Raw genomic sequence first — 15,542 nt, forward strand, 5'->3', positions numbered from 1 at the left:
AATACCAGACCACCTGACTTGCCTCTTGAGAAACCTGTATGCAGGTCTGGAAGCAACAGTTAGAACTGGACATGGAACAACAGACTGGTTCCAAATAGGAAAAGGAGTATGTCAAGGTTGTATATTGTCATCCTGCTTATTTAACTTCTATGCAGAGTACAACATGAGAAACGCTTGGCTGGATGAAGCACAAGCTGGAATCAAGATTGCCAGGAGAGATATCAATAACCTCAGATATGCAGATGACACCACCCTTATGGCAGAAGGTGAAGAAGAACTAAAGAGCCTCTTGATGAAAGTGAAAGAGGAGAGTGAAAAAGTTGGCTTAAAGCTCAACATTCAGAAAACGAAGATCATGGCATCCGGTCCCATCACTTCATGGCAAATAGATGGGGAAACAGTGGAAACAGTGTCAGGCTTTATTTTTCTGGGCTCCAAAATCACTGCAGATGGTGACTGCAGCCATGAAATTAAAAGACGCTTACTCCTTGGAAGCAAAGTTATGACCAACCTAGACAGCATATTAAAAAGCAGAGACATTACTTTGCCAACAAAGGTCCGTCTAGTCAAGGCTATGGTTTTTCCAGTGGTCATGTATGGATGTGAGAGTTGGACTATAAAGAAAGCTGAGCACCAAAGAATTGATGCTTTTGAACTGTGGTGTTGGAGAAGACTCTTGAGAGTCCCTTGGACTGCAAGGAGATCCAACCAGTCCATCCTAAAGAAGATCAGTCCTGGGTGTTCATTGGAAGACTGATGTTGAAGCTGAAACTCCAATACTTTGACCACCTGATGCAAAGAGCTGACTCATGTGAAAAGACCCTGATGCTGGGAAAGATTGACGGCAGGAGAAGAAGGGGATGACAGAGGATGAGATGGTTGGATGGCATCACCACCTCAATGGACATGGGTTTGGGTGAACTCTAGGAGTTGGTGATGGACAGGGAGTCCTGGCGTGCTGCAGTTCATGGGGTTGCAAAGAGTTGGACATGACTGAGTGACTGAACTGAACTGATGGTTGCAACAGGAATGACTAACTTTTATCCTTAGTTCTTGGTTTAAGATCTTTTTACTTATTCCAAATATGTAAGAAGTTTCCCTCTTCTCATTCTCAATCCTTCATTAAAGATTAGGGAAGCAGAGAAAGAAGAGGTATGGAGGAGGTAGAAGTGAAACTCCTCATGGTCAAACTTTAAGTTCATCAACATAAGTGACTTACCGATCTGCTGTACAGTTCAGAGAATAGCATTTAGGAACCAAAATGTTGAAATGATGATCTGTGGTCACTAAGAACACATTTCACAACTTTCCATAAATAAGTGCTCCCTTCTAAATGCTTGCCTTGCTTCAAACTGATGACCCACAGCCTCCTGTTCATTTGTCTATCAATTTTTAATGGCTTAGTGTGGGTGGTGGCAACAATAGCATTCATTTCAAATAGTGAAAGGAAGGGACAGAAATAGTTTAAAAGATAAGAACGTTTGGAATTTATGCAGATAATTTGCTATATCAGTTCCAGAATAATGAAGCAGATCAATAAAAAGCAGTTTTGATTTGCCTTTTTTTTTTAAACACACTGGGATTAATTGTTCAAAAGACTGGGAAATAGGACTGGCAAAAAAAGATCAGAAGAAATATGAAGATTCGATCTGAAGGAAATGGCAGGGGGAAATGAATAGTTGCAAGGATATAATAAAGAGAAAAAAGGACAGGGAACAGCTGTTCTCAATCTCAAGAAAGAACAGAAAAAGAGTTTAATAACAGATGCCCTCTCACCCAGTTTAAGACTTCCACGAATTCTTATAGAAGATCTTAGCATGTTCTTTATCCAAAAGTTAGCTCGCATACAGGGTCATCATTACCATCTTTCTAAATTCCATATATATGCCTTAGTATACTGTGTTTTTCTTTCTGGCTTACTTTTAACCTCCAATTAAAATAAATAAATTTATATTAAAAAAAAGTAAAAAAAAAAAGTTAATAAGCAAGGCCACACTATAGGGTCTCATATTATACTCTTGAGAATTTATTAGAACTCTTATGAAGGAATGTTCAATTAAAATGTGGATTATAAAATAAACTATGGGTAAATTTAGAGTTATTTTAGATTGTTCTGATTTCTTTATTGTTATTAAACTTCCATGTATCATTCATGCAAGTTGACAAGCTCCAAAGTAATGATACTTTCTACTCAATAGTTTCTTTCCCTCTAAAAATTTCCAAGGTTTCTCCATATGGAGAAAATACAATGGAAACCAATGTTTCCTCTTTTCAGATGCTATTTAACTGCCAATGCCACAAGGAATTCAAGTTGAGTATGTGCAAATTGACAAATAGGCTCAGAAAATCTATACAAAAGCTTCAATGACACACATTCAAAAAGAAAAGTATTTAACCTAAGGAAAAAAGCAAAAAAAATCATGTATGTAAACTATATTTTGTTAAAAAGCCTTAAGAAACACCTCTAAAAATATAACTGTACATTTTCAAGCAAAGAGGCAGCATCTTTATTTCTCTGAAAAACATTGAACAATTGAGCTAAACTGATTCTTTCATCAACTGTTTCTTAAAATCTGTTACTTTTGTAGCTGAAATTATATCCTATAGGTTATTCTAGGTAGTCAGAAGTCTGAAATGATTTTGGTTAGTCTTGTCTTACATGAAACAGGTCTATACTAAATTGAAAGGAAAGGAAGATAGGTCAACTGCTTCTAAACTGGCTATACTAGAACGAATGTTTAGCAGACCCTTTAAAGGATCCAAGCTTTCTTCAGTTTCTTTATCCAACATTCTTAAAATATTATCAGAAAACCAAGATTAAATGATCCAAAGAGGGAGGAATTCAAAGAGAAAGGCAGTCATTTCTGGGTGATAAAATTATGGCAATTTTAAGATTTATTCTTTATACTTTTCTAAATGTCCTACAAGAAGCAATGTATCACTTTTATAATCAGAAAAAAATGATTGAGTTATTGAAAAATAAGGAAATTAAAATAAAATAGGTTCACACCAAACTCCAAATGGAAAAATGAAATGTACAAAATAAAAGCAACATAACTACTAGAAGAAAACATGGGTGAATTCCTCTTTAATCTTGGCATAGGGAAAGGCTTTCTAACTATGAATCAAAATTCAGAAACATGAGGAGAACATTAAAAACAATGTAGCCACTTTGGAAAATGGTTTGGCAGTTCCTCTAAAAGTTTGTGTGACCCTGAAATTCCACTTGTACCTTCCCAATAAAAAACATATATCCATACAAAAATTTGCAATTGAATGTTCATGGCAGCATAATTGCTAATAGCCCCAAAGTTGAAACAACCCAAAAGTTCATCAGCTGGGAAACTGATAGACAAAATGTGGTATATCCAGACAACAGAGTACTATTTAACAATGAAAAGGTATGAAGTACTGATAATCTCAGAAATATTATAGGTCAAAGAAATCAGATAAAAAGTTCACATACAGCAAGATTCCACATATATGAAATGTCCGTAATAGGCAAATCTTATAGAAAGCAGATTAGTGATTGCCTGGGTTTGGGATTGGGAATAGAAGTGACTACAACTGGCACAAAGGATCTTTTTGGAGTGATAGAAATGTTCCAAAATTGGATTGTGGTGATAGCTGCACAACTCTGTAAATTTACTAAAAACCACTGAATTGGGACTTCCCTGGTGGCGCAGTGGATAAGAATGTGCCTGCCAATGCAGGGGACATGGGTTCAATCCCTGGTCCAGGAAGATTCCACATGCTGCAGAGCAACTAAGCCTGTGTGCTGCAACTACTGAAACCCCTGAGCCCAGAGCCTGTGCTCCACAAGAGAAGCCATGGCGATGCGGAGCCCTCACACCACAACAAAGAGTAGTCCCAGCTCGCCACAACTAGAGAAAAAAGCCTGTGCAAAGCAAGGAGACCAAGTGCAGCCAAAAAATAAATAAATAAATAAAAAGTGAAAAAAAAAAAAAAAACAAAACCCATCAAATTGTATACTTAAAGTGAATGGATTTAATGGTATATAAATTATATCTCAATAAATCTAGAGGTTAAAAAAAATCCAGAGGTAATAAAAAATGACTCATAAACTTTTACTACAAAAAAATTTATTTTTTTGCATGATTCAAAAAAACCAGGAACAAAGTACAAAACAAATTAGGAGAAAATATTTGTGACACACACTACAGACAAAAGACTAATACCACTAATATAAAAAGAACTATTGAAAATAAGGGCCAAAATTAGGGTGGTTATCATAAAAAAAAAAGAAAGAAAGAAAGAAAATACCAAGTACTGGCAAGGTTGTGGAGAAATCAACATTTGTGCACTTCTGGAGGAATGTAAAATAGTGTAGCCACTATGGAAAAGGGTATGGAAATTTAATAAAAAATAAAAAATAGAATAAATATATGATCCAGCTATTCCACTTCTGGGTATATACCAAAAAAACTGAAAGCAGAGTTATTTGCATACCCATGTTCATAGAAACATTATTCACAATACTCACGAGGTAGAAGCAACCCATGTCCACTGACACATGACGGGATACACAACATGTGGTATACAATGGAATACTATTCAGCCTTTAAGCGGAACAAAATTCTGGGACTTCCCTGGTGGTTCAGTAGGTAAGAATCCACCTTGTAGACTTCCCTGGTGGTGGAGTGGAGAGGAATCCTCCTGCCAATGCAGGAGATATGGCTTTGATCCTTGGTCTGGGAAGATTACAATAGAATGGGAAAGACTAGAGATCTCTTCAAGAGAATTAGAGACACCAAGGGAACATTTCATGCAAAGATGGGCATAATAAAGGACAGAGATGGTATGGACCTAATAGAAGCAGAAGATATTAAGAACAGGTGGCAAGAATACACAGAAGAACTATACAAAAAAGATCTTCATGACTCAGGTAACCATGATGGTGATCACTCACCGAGAGCCAGACATCCTGGAATGCAAAGTCAAGTGGGCCTTAGGAAGCAACACTACGAACAAAGCTAGTGGAGGTGATGGAATTCCAGTTGAGCTCTTTCAAATCCTAAAAGATGATGCTGTAAAGTGCTGCACTCAATATGCCAGCGAATTTGGAAAACTCAGCAGTGACCACAGGACTGGAAAAGGTCAGTTTTCATTCCAATCCCAAAGAAAGACAATGCCAAAGACTGTTCCAACTACTGCACAACTGCACTCATCTCACATGCTAGCAAATTAATGCTCAAAATTCTCCAAGCCAGGCTTCAACAGTACTTGAACAAAGAACTTCCAGATGTTCTAGCTGGATTTAGAAAAGGCAGAGGAACCAGAGATCAAATTGTCAACATCTGTTGGATCACAGAAAAAGCAAGAGAGTTCCAGAAAAACATCTGCTTCTGCTTTATTGACTACACCAAAGCCTTTGACTTTGTGGATCATGACAAACTGTGGAAAATTCTTAAAGAGATGGGAATACCAGACCACCTTACCTGCCTTCTGAGAAATCAGGATACAGGTCAAGAAGCAACAGTTAGAATCGGACATGGAACAACAGACTGTTTCCAAATTGGGAAAGGAGTACATCAAGGCTGTATGTGCTGCTTATTTAACTTATATGCAGAGTACATCATGAGAAATGCTGGGCTGGATGAAGCACAAGCTGGAATTAAGACTGTTAGGAGAAATATCAAGAACCTCAGATATGCAGATGACACCACCCTTATGGTAGGAAGTGAAGAACTAAAGAGCCTCTTGATGAAAGTGAAAGAGGAGAGTGAAAAAGTTGGCTTAAAATTCAATATTCAAAAAACGAAGATCATGGCATCCAGTCCCATCACTTCACTGGCAAACAGATGGGGAAACAATGAAAACAGTGAGAGACTTTAGTTTTTTGGGCTCCAAAATCACTGGAGATGGTGATTGCAGCCATGAAATTAAAAGATGCATGCTCCTTGGAGGAAAAGCTAAGACCAACCTAAAGAGCATATTGAAAAGCAGAGACATTACTTTGCCGACAAAGGTCTGTATAGTCAAAGCTATGGTTTTTCCAATAGTCATGTATGGATGTGAGAGTTGGACTCTAAAGAAAGCTGAGCGCCAAAGAATTGATGCTTTTGAACTGTGGTGTTGGAGAAGACTTTTGAGAGTCCCTTGGACTGCAAGGAGTTCCAAGCAGTCCATCCTAAAGGAAATCATTCCTGATTTCCTTTTAAAATTCATTGGAAGGACTAATGCTAAAGCTGAAGCTCCAATACTTTAGCCGCCTGATGTGAAGAACTGCCTCACTGGAAAAGACCCTGATGCTGGAAAAGATTGAAGGTGGGAGGAGAAAGGGACGACAGAGGATGGGATGGTTGGATGGCATTACCTACTCGATGGACATGAGTTTGAGCAAGTTCTGGGAGTTGGTGATGGACAGGGAAGTCTGGTGTGCTGCAGTCCATGGGGTTGCAAAGAGTCAGACACAACTAAGCAACTGAACTGAACTGAACTGAATTGGGAAGATTCTACATGTTAGGGAGCAACTGAGCCCATGTGCTACAACTACCGAGCCCTTGTGCTGTAACTACTGAAGCCCACAAGCCTAGAGCCTGTGTTCCACAAGAAAAGCCACCACAATAAGAAGCCTGTGCCCCTGCAATGAAGAGTAGCTTCTACCCACTTGCCTCAACTAGAGAAAGCCCATGCATAGCAACAAAGATCCAGCACAGCCAACATAATAATAAAATAAAAGGAATCTGCTTTGCAATGCAGGGGACATGGTTTGATCCCTGGTTGGGGAACTAAGATCCTACACTCCTCAGAGCAACTAAGCCCATGCACCACAACTACAGAACCCATGTGCTGCAACTACTGAGCCCGTGTGCCACAACCAGACTTGTGCACAGACTTGTGCACCACAATGAAAGATCCTGCATGACACAACAAAGATCCCCCATGCTGCAACTAAGACACGACTCAGCCAAATAAATGGCACCCCACTCCAGTTCTCTTGCCTGGAAAATCCCATGGACAGAGGAGCCTGGTAGGCTGCAGTCCACGGGGTCGCTAGGAGTTGGACACGACTGAGCGACTTCACTTTCACTTTTTACTTTCATGCACTGGAGGAAATGGCAACCCGCTCCAGTGTTCTTGCCTGGAGAATCCCAAGGACGGGGGAGCCTGGTGGGCTTCCGTCTATGGAGTCGCACAGAGTTGGACACGACTGAAGCGACTTAGCAGCAGCAGCAGCAGCAGCAGCCAAATAAATAAATAAATAAATATTTTTAAAAGAGGAAGGAAATCCTCACACATACTACAACATGGATGAAACTTGAAGACATCATGCTAAGTGAAACAAACAGTCACTAAAGGATAAACAATACAATTATTATTCCATTCATATGAGGTACTTAGAGTAATCAATAAAAGTAGAATTATGATTGACAGGGGCTGGAGAGAAGGGGAAACAAGGAGTTGTTTTTTAATGGGTACAGTTTTGGTTTTGCAAGATGAAAGAAAAAAGTTTGGGGAATGGATGGTGCTGCTGATTGCTCAATATTGTGAATATACTTAATGCCAATGAACTGTATACTTAAAATGGCTAAATTTTTTATGCATATTTAATCACATTTTTCGAAGAAGGCAATGGCAACCCACTCTAGTACTCTTGCCTGGGAAATCCCTTGGACAGAGGAGCCTGGTAGGCTACAGTCTATGGGGTCGCGAAGAGTTGGACACGACTGAGTGATTTCACTTTTACTTTTCACTTTCATGCACTGGAGGAGGAAATGACAACCCACTCCAGTATTATTGCCTGGAGAATCGCAGGGACGGGAGCCTGGTGGGCTGCCATCTATGGGGCTGCACAGAGTCGGACACGATTGACGTGACTTAGCAGGAGCAATCACATTTTTTTAAAAAAGGACCAACGGATCCAAAACCCCAATAAAAAATGGGACACATGAACAGACAGTTTACCAGAAAAAGAGATAAAAGTGGCCCTGAAACATTTTGGAAAAAAAGCTAAAATTCATTCATGATTAAAGAAATGCAAATTAAAACAACACTGAGATAGAATTTCTCTTGTATCAGATTAGCAAAAATTGAAAATATATGACAACACATTCTACTGGCGAGGCTGTGGGGAAAAAAGCACTCTTACACACTGCTGTTGGGAATACAAATGGGTATAATCCTGGAAGGGAATGTGGCAATATCTAACAAAACCACACATGCACTTACCTTTTGCCCCAGCAATCCCATTCCTAGAAACCTACTCTGAAGAAAACTAACAATATGAAAATATATGCAGGGACTTCCCTGGTGGTTCAATGGCTAAGATTCCACACTCTCAATACAGGGGGTCTGAGTTCTATCCCTGGTCAGGGAACTAGATCCCACATGCCACAGCTAAGAGTTCACATGCCTCAACTAAAGACCACCCATGCTGCAACTAAGACTCGGTGCAGCTAATAAGGAAAGAAAGAAAAAGGAAGAAAATATACATATAAAAGGTTATTCACTGCAGCATGTCTGTAATTGCAAAATATTGGAAACAACCTAAATGTCCATACACAGGAGAGAAGGTGAATTATTATGTATGGCACATATACACAGTAAGAGTACCATGGAGCTGTACAAAAAAGAATGAGGAAGACTTCTATGAACTGATAAATGACTTTTAGAAAATACTGAAAAAAGCAAAGCCACAAAGTATATTTATAGTGTACTACCATTCATATGAGAAAGAAGGGGATATGAAATCATACGCAAGCAACCGCTCATTTGTACAAAAGAAATATAGGAAGAAACTAAAGAGACTGATTAAATACAGGGGTTAGGAGAATGTGGTGGTAAAGAAGTGGAAATAAGGGTGGAATGGGGACAGGATAGCAGGGACAAACAGGAACACTTCTCTGAGTATGCATATTTTTTTCTTTAAAAATAAAACACTGTGGTAAAAAGCATAGCATAAAATTTACCATCTTAACATACAACACTTTGTTGTATGTACATTTTAAAGTGTACAGTTTAATAGTGTTAGTATATTTACACTGTTGTGCAATGACTCTCCATAACTTTGTCTTCTTGTAAAACTGAAACTCCATACCCATTCAACAGCTACTCTCCATCCCTGGTCTATTCTTTTAGTTTCTGTCACTGCTTTTATTCATAGAATGCTCTTTACCTTCACCTGTATGCAGAGAACTTTGTCTATATTTTTTTCTAGTTCTCTTGTAGGTTTTTTCTTTTTTTATATTGTGGTAAAAAAACACATGGGCTTCCATATTTACATTGCTGTGAAACAGATCTCTAGAAATGTTTCATCTTGTAAAACTCAAATTATATACCCATTAAATAATAACTCCCCTTTTGGCCCTCCCCTAGCCCTTGGTAACCACCATGCTACTCTTCATTTCTGTGAATTTGACTATTTTAAATTCCTTATATAAGTGGAATCATACAGTATTTGTCTTTTTGTGACTTGATTGTTTTATTTACATAATGTCCTAAAGTTTCATTCATGTTGTAACATGTGACAGGATTTCCTTCCTTTTAAAGGCTGAATGATATTGGGACAGATCGAGGGCAGGAGGAGGAGGGAACAGAGGATGAGATGGTTGGATGGCATAGCAACTCAATGGACATGAGTTTGAGCAAACTCTGGGAGATAGTGAAGGACAGAGAAACCTGGTGTGCTGCAGTTCATGGGGTCACAGAGTCAGACATGACTGAGAAACTGAATGATAACAACAACAACAACAACAACAACATTTTGTTGTATGTATATATTGTTGCTTAGTTGCTAAGTCATGTCCAATTCTTTTGTGCCTCCGTGGACTGCAGCCCATCAGGCTCTTCTGTCATGCTTTGGAAATAATGATGTGATAGTAAATGTAAAATACTAGTGTTCTTGCATTTTAAAAGTTCTAAATTCAGAAAAATCTGTGTTTGAGATAAATTTGGGAGTCACCAGTTTTTATTAATAAATGGTAATTGAAACTATAGGCAGAGAGCTATAGCAAACATGCACTATACTCATTCCTAACTCAAGACCTTTGCAGACATGCTATATGTCTGGCACTGTTCTAAAATTAAATAATGAATGGGATCTATTATGAATAGGTGGGTAAGCAAATATCTCTTTGAGACCCTGTTTACAGTTCTTTAAGATATATACCCAGAAGTGGGATTGCTGGATCATATGGTAGTTCTATTTTTAATTTTTTGAGCTACCTCCATACTGCTTTCCATAGCAGTTATATCATTTTACAATCCATTCAACAATGTACAAAGGTTGTAATTTCTCCACATTCTCCTTGCATCCTTTCCAACATTTGTTATTTTCTGTTTTTTTTTTCAATAGTAGGCATCCTGACAAGGTATATGGTGATATCTCATTGCAATTTTGATTTGCATTTCTCTGCTCTGAGTATATCTTTTTGTAAAACCCTGACTCTTAGACCATCAATAATGCTTCACATACTCTTCATATACCTCAAATATAAACAATTAAAACCAACCAAGCAAGATGTAGGGGGATCTACAATGGAATACAAACAGTAACTTTGGGAAACAGTATCTTGCCTGGATACTTTAAAGTCTAAAGACAAAAAGAACTGTACATATATGCTGTAATCTAGTCACTAAAAGTCTTTATCACAGGGGTATGGGCTAGCAATTCCAAAATTATTTTATGTGTCTACTAGAACTGAACTAGTAAGTAAATAGAACGCAGATAATGAGAGCTGGTTTTTCACTGCTGGAGAAAGAAGTTATAAATAAAGAGTGGGAAGATTAAAATAAACCCTGTAATGTTAGACTGGAATCAGAGGTATTAGTCTAAAATCATGGTTTTAACATATATACAGTTAGATAGATATAAAAATATAGATATATGTGTGGGTCACTGTACATACAGATATTTCCTAGCTCTACTCACTGAGAGGGCCTAGAAGTAGTGATATCCCAGTAACAATGAGCACACCTAATGCCCAGATATGTTTCTAAGTACCATTTTCCAACTAAAAGAAAAAACAGGGCTTCTTAGACATATGATTGATTCCAGAGCTGAGGCAGGGAAAATACAACATCTGGTGGAAATGCTTAAAAACTTGACGGTGTGTTAAAGAATACAAGAGCTACTCTGAAGGCGTTCCTAGTGGACAAGAAACAAAAAATAAAACGAGATATAAAAAAAATGATGATAGTATTGGGTGTTAATGCATAGAATAAGATAAATACCCATGGGTCTATATGGCTATAAATACATAATCAGATAAATAAGTGGTAGGAGGAGAAAAATAGCTCTTTCTCATAGTAGGATTCCAATTAATACATTTCTGAGGCCAGAACCCATGCTTTTTCTATTTTATCAGGTTGTCTCAAAGCTAACTAGCTAAGTCCTAAATGGACAGCGAGTTTGTTAAGATCCCTACCTTGACACCAAGTGCTATCAGAAACTTTAGAATATCAGGGGGGAAACAACTATGAGGAGAAAAAGGCTCTGTTAGAATATACATTTAAAATTAGTCTACGGCTCTTACTTTATAGATCCAGGCAGGGTACCTCCATGGGCTTGTAGCAACAAAACCTGTAGCTGCTGGACCTGGAAAAGGCAAAGAAAAATAGTCAGCTAGTTATCAATCAAAACTACTTATCCCTACTCAGCAAAATTATCATGATTAGCAGTAGGGTAATTTTATTTGATGTTTTTGAACTGTGGTGTTGGAGAAGACTTTTGAGAGTCCCTTGGACTGCAAGGATATCCAACCAATCCATCCTAAAGGAGATCAGTCCTGAGTGTTCACTGGAAGGACTGATGTTGAGGCGGAAACTCCAATACTCTGGCCACCTGACGTGAAGAACTGACTCATTGGAAAAGACCCTGATGCTGGCAAAGATTGAAGGCAGGAGGAGAAGGGGATGACAGAGAATGAGATGACATCATCGACTCAATGGACATGAGTTTGGGTAAACTCTGGGAGTTGGTGATGGACAGGGAGGCCTGGCATGCTGCAGTCCATGGGGTCGCAAAGAGTCAGACACGACTGAGCTGAACTGAATTTTACTTGATGCCTATGAAATCTAAGGCATATCTTAGGTATTACAGAAAGCAACATGGTTGATGATTCAATGATAAAAAGACAATCAGCACTACATGAATAACTAGTACTTAGAAGATGTCATCTCTTTTACCTAAGCATCTTCATGAGTTTATTGAGCCTCTATTCTGTTTTTTTTTTTTTAAATCAGACTTAGCACTGAGCTAGGCAGTGTGGGGGGGGCACAAAATAAACTCTTGTAGATTATTATCTAGTTTACAATCTAGTTGATGAAGACAAGACTAAGGCCTGAAAAAGTAGGAAATAACACAAGACAGAAAATGCTAAGTCATCAAGTATACTTAAGTACTTTAGGGTTCTGAGAAGAAGCAAATTAATAAAATCCCACAATAGTTTAAAGGAGGCTTTGTGGGGATGGATCTTAAACCACAGTGCACCTGTAATCATTGTCTCCATCCCCTCTTATGACAAAAGAGAAGCTGTTCTGCTTGAGTTTTGGATCCCAACTCTTCTTGCCTTCTGATAAATCTTACTCTATTTGTTATCCCCTCTCTCTTCTATATATGTGACTTCTCTCTTTTTACGGTATCCTTCCTATTAAGATTAAAACATGTTCAAGTCTCTACCATCTTAACAGTACCTCCCCTAATCCCGCTTCCTATCACTTTTTGCTTGATTTCTGTCCTTCATAAAGTTTAAGAGAATAGTCTACACCCACTGCCTCCATTTCTTTTGCTCTTCTCTCACTTGCTCTTTAACTTATTCTAATCTGATCTGTGCCCACAACATTCCACTGAAATAACTTTGGATAATGTCACCAATGATCTGCGTGTCACTATATCCCATGGGCATTTTTTAGTCTTCATTTTATTTGACTGTTTGGTAGCATTTGGGTTACCAGACACCACACTTTCCTGCTTTTCCTTCTATTTTTCAAGCTGATCTTCTAGTCAATTTCTTAGTTCATCTTTGCTCCAATTGTCTTTTAGGTGATAAAGTTCCTCAAAGCTCTCTGCCTATAGTTTCAATTACCATTTATTAATAAAAACTGGTGACTCCCAAATTTATCTCAAACACAGATTTCTCTGAATTTAGAACTTTTAAAATGCAAGAACACTAGTATTTTACATTTACTATCACATCATTATTTCCAAAGCATGACTACACATGTGATTTCATTTGATCCACACAGATTTCTCTGGGCTTCCCTGGTGGCTCAGCAGTAAAGAATCAGCCTGCAATGCAGAAGCCATGGGTTCAGTCCCTGGGTTGGGAAGATCCCCTGAAGAAGGAAACGGCAACCCACTCCAATATTTTGCCTGGAGAATCCATGGACAGAGGAGCCTGGTGGGCTACAGTCCATAGGGTTGCAAAGAGTCAGACATGTTGTTTAGTAACTAAACAACAACACAGATTTCTAAAGCATTTACAGGGAACAAGGTTGTTTGATAGGGGGAAACTGATATTTTACTTCCATTTTATCAACAGGAGCCTTCAGGCAAAAAGCTTAGGGACGATTTGCTGGCCATCAGTGAAGGAACTGCTGGTAGGGGAGTGCTGTTCCCTCCAATCCAGCTCTCTCTCCCTTGCAACCTGCAAGTAAGGCTTACATCCAATTGCAGGGAGAAGAACTTTCTTGTTCCTTGAAAAGCCACTACCACTCCACTGGGGAGAGATAGTGGGAAAAGTCAAGGGCTGGCTATCAGGTGACCTGGTTCCTGTCAGCCTGCCCTGAACCACCATATTCATTTCTTAGACCCTAGTGTCTTAAAATGGGGATAAAGATACCTGCTGTGTTCATTGGCATATTATGATGATAAAATTAAATAATGAATATAAAAGGGTTTTTCTGAACCATGTCAAGGTGAGACAGGAAATCTGAAACAAAGGGAGCTTCTTTAAGGCCTGAGTCTAGTCCCTGGAGCCAGACACCATGGAAGATGGTTTAGACATAATGTCTCATTAAGTCCTCAAATCAGCCCTGAGGGGACTATTACTACTGGGAAATATTAACATTATTAATAAATAATACTGGGAAATGAGTATTACTATTATTGAAAGTGTTAGTCGCTCAGTCATGTCATTTGTGACCCCATGAACTGTAGCCCACCAGGCTCCTCTGTCCATGTGATTTCCCAGGCAAGAATACTGGAGCGATTGCCATTTCCTTCTCCAGGGGATCTTCTCGACTTTTTTGAATTTAGAACCTTTATACGGAACTATCTACTTAATATTTCCACTTAGTTGTCTGCTGTCCCAAACCTGGTTTTTCTCTAGTGTATTCTGGTTCAGTGAATATGCAGTTTCACATGGCAGAAAGCTGGGTGTCATACCTTCACCCCCTTATCTAACCACTGGTCACTTCTTTCTATCACTACCACCACCCCAAGTCCAAGCCACCACTTTCTCTTGGACCATTGCAGTAACTTCTTAAGTGGTCTCTATGAGTATATTTTTGCTCCACCATAATCTATCCTTATCTAACCCACTGGTCACTTCTTTCTATCACCACCACCACCCCAAGTCCAAGCCACCACTTTTCTTTCTCTTGGACCATTGCAGTAACTTAAGTGGCCTCCATGAGTATATTTTTGCTCCACCATAATCTATTTGTGCACAGCAGCCATACCATCTTTCAAAATTGTAAATTATTAATGCTGCCACCTAGCTTAAAATCATTTTTAACATAGTACATGAGGCTTCAATCAGGCCTCTGAAAGGAAATGGCAACCCACTCCAATATTTTGCCTGGAGAATCCTATGGACAGAGGAGCCTGGTGGGCTATAGTCCATAGGGTTGCAAAGAGTCAGACATGACTTAGTAACTAAACAACAACAACACAGATTTCTAAAGCATTTACAGGGAACAAGGTTGTTTGATAGGGGGAAACTGGTAATCCAGTCTGATTACCCGTTCCTTGCTCTCTCCACTCTAGCCACAATAGTCTTCAAATGCACTATACTCATTCCTAACTCAAGACCTTTGCAGACATGCTATATGTCTGGCACTGTTCTAAGTGCTTTATATGTATTAACTCATTTAACCCTCATAAAAACTCTATGAAGCAGGTACTATTATTATTATTTTTGTTTTATAGATAGGGAAACCGAGGCACAGAGAACTCGCCCAGGGTTCATAGTTAGTGAGGTATAGAGCCAGGATTTGAACCCGGGCAGCTTGGCTGCATTGTCAATACTCTTTCCCATTATACTCTGATACACACACTATTGTGCTTTGCAGGTGACTCAGTGGTAAAGAACCCACTTGTTAAGCAGCAGATGCTGATTCAATCCCTGGGATAGGAAGATCCCCTGGAGAAGGAACTGGCAACCACTCCAGTAGTCTTGCCTGGGAAATCCCATAGATGGAGGAATCTGGTGGGCTACACCCCAGGGGTCACAGAGAGTTGGACACAACTTAGCAACTAAACAACAACATGTATTTCTTCTCTCTGGAATCTTCTTTCTTTTCTGCATAGACGATTCCTACTTCATCTTTCAGATCTCAGCTCAAATGTAGTTACC

General features: G+C 38.9%; 1 protein-coding gene across 2 annotated transcripts in view; it reads right to left on the reverse strand.

Moving 5' to 3' along the window:
* KIF4A (kinesin family member 4A) overlaps positions 1-15,542 on the reverse strand; it is a 127,095-nt gene that overhangs the window by 55,395 nt on the left and 56,158 nt on the right. For both annotated transcript variants that reach the window (XM_013976428.2, XM_018043910.1), the window contains exon 10: positions 11,499-11,560. In XM_013976428.2, coding sequence (XP_013831882.1) covers positions 11,499-11,560 — 62 coding nt within the window. The remainder of the gene's footprint in view (positions 1-11,498; positions 11,561-15,542) is intronic.

This window comes from Capra hircus (genome assembly GCF_001704415.2).
Source record: "Capra hircus breed San Clemente chromosome X unlocalized genomic scaffold, ASM170441v1, whole genome shotgun sequence".
NCBI lineage: Eukaryota > Metazoa > Chordata > Mammalia > Artiodactyla > Bovidae > Capra > Capra hircus.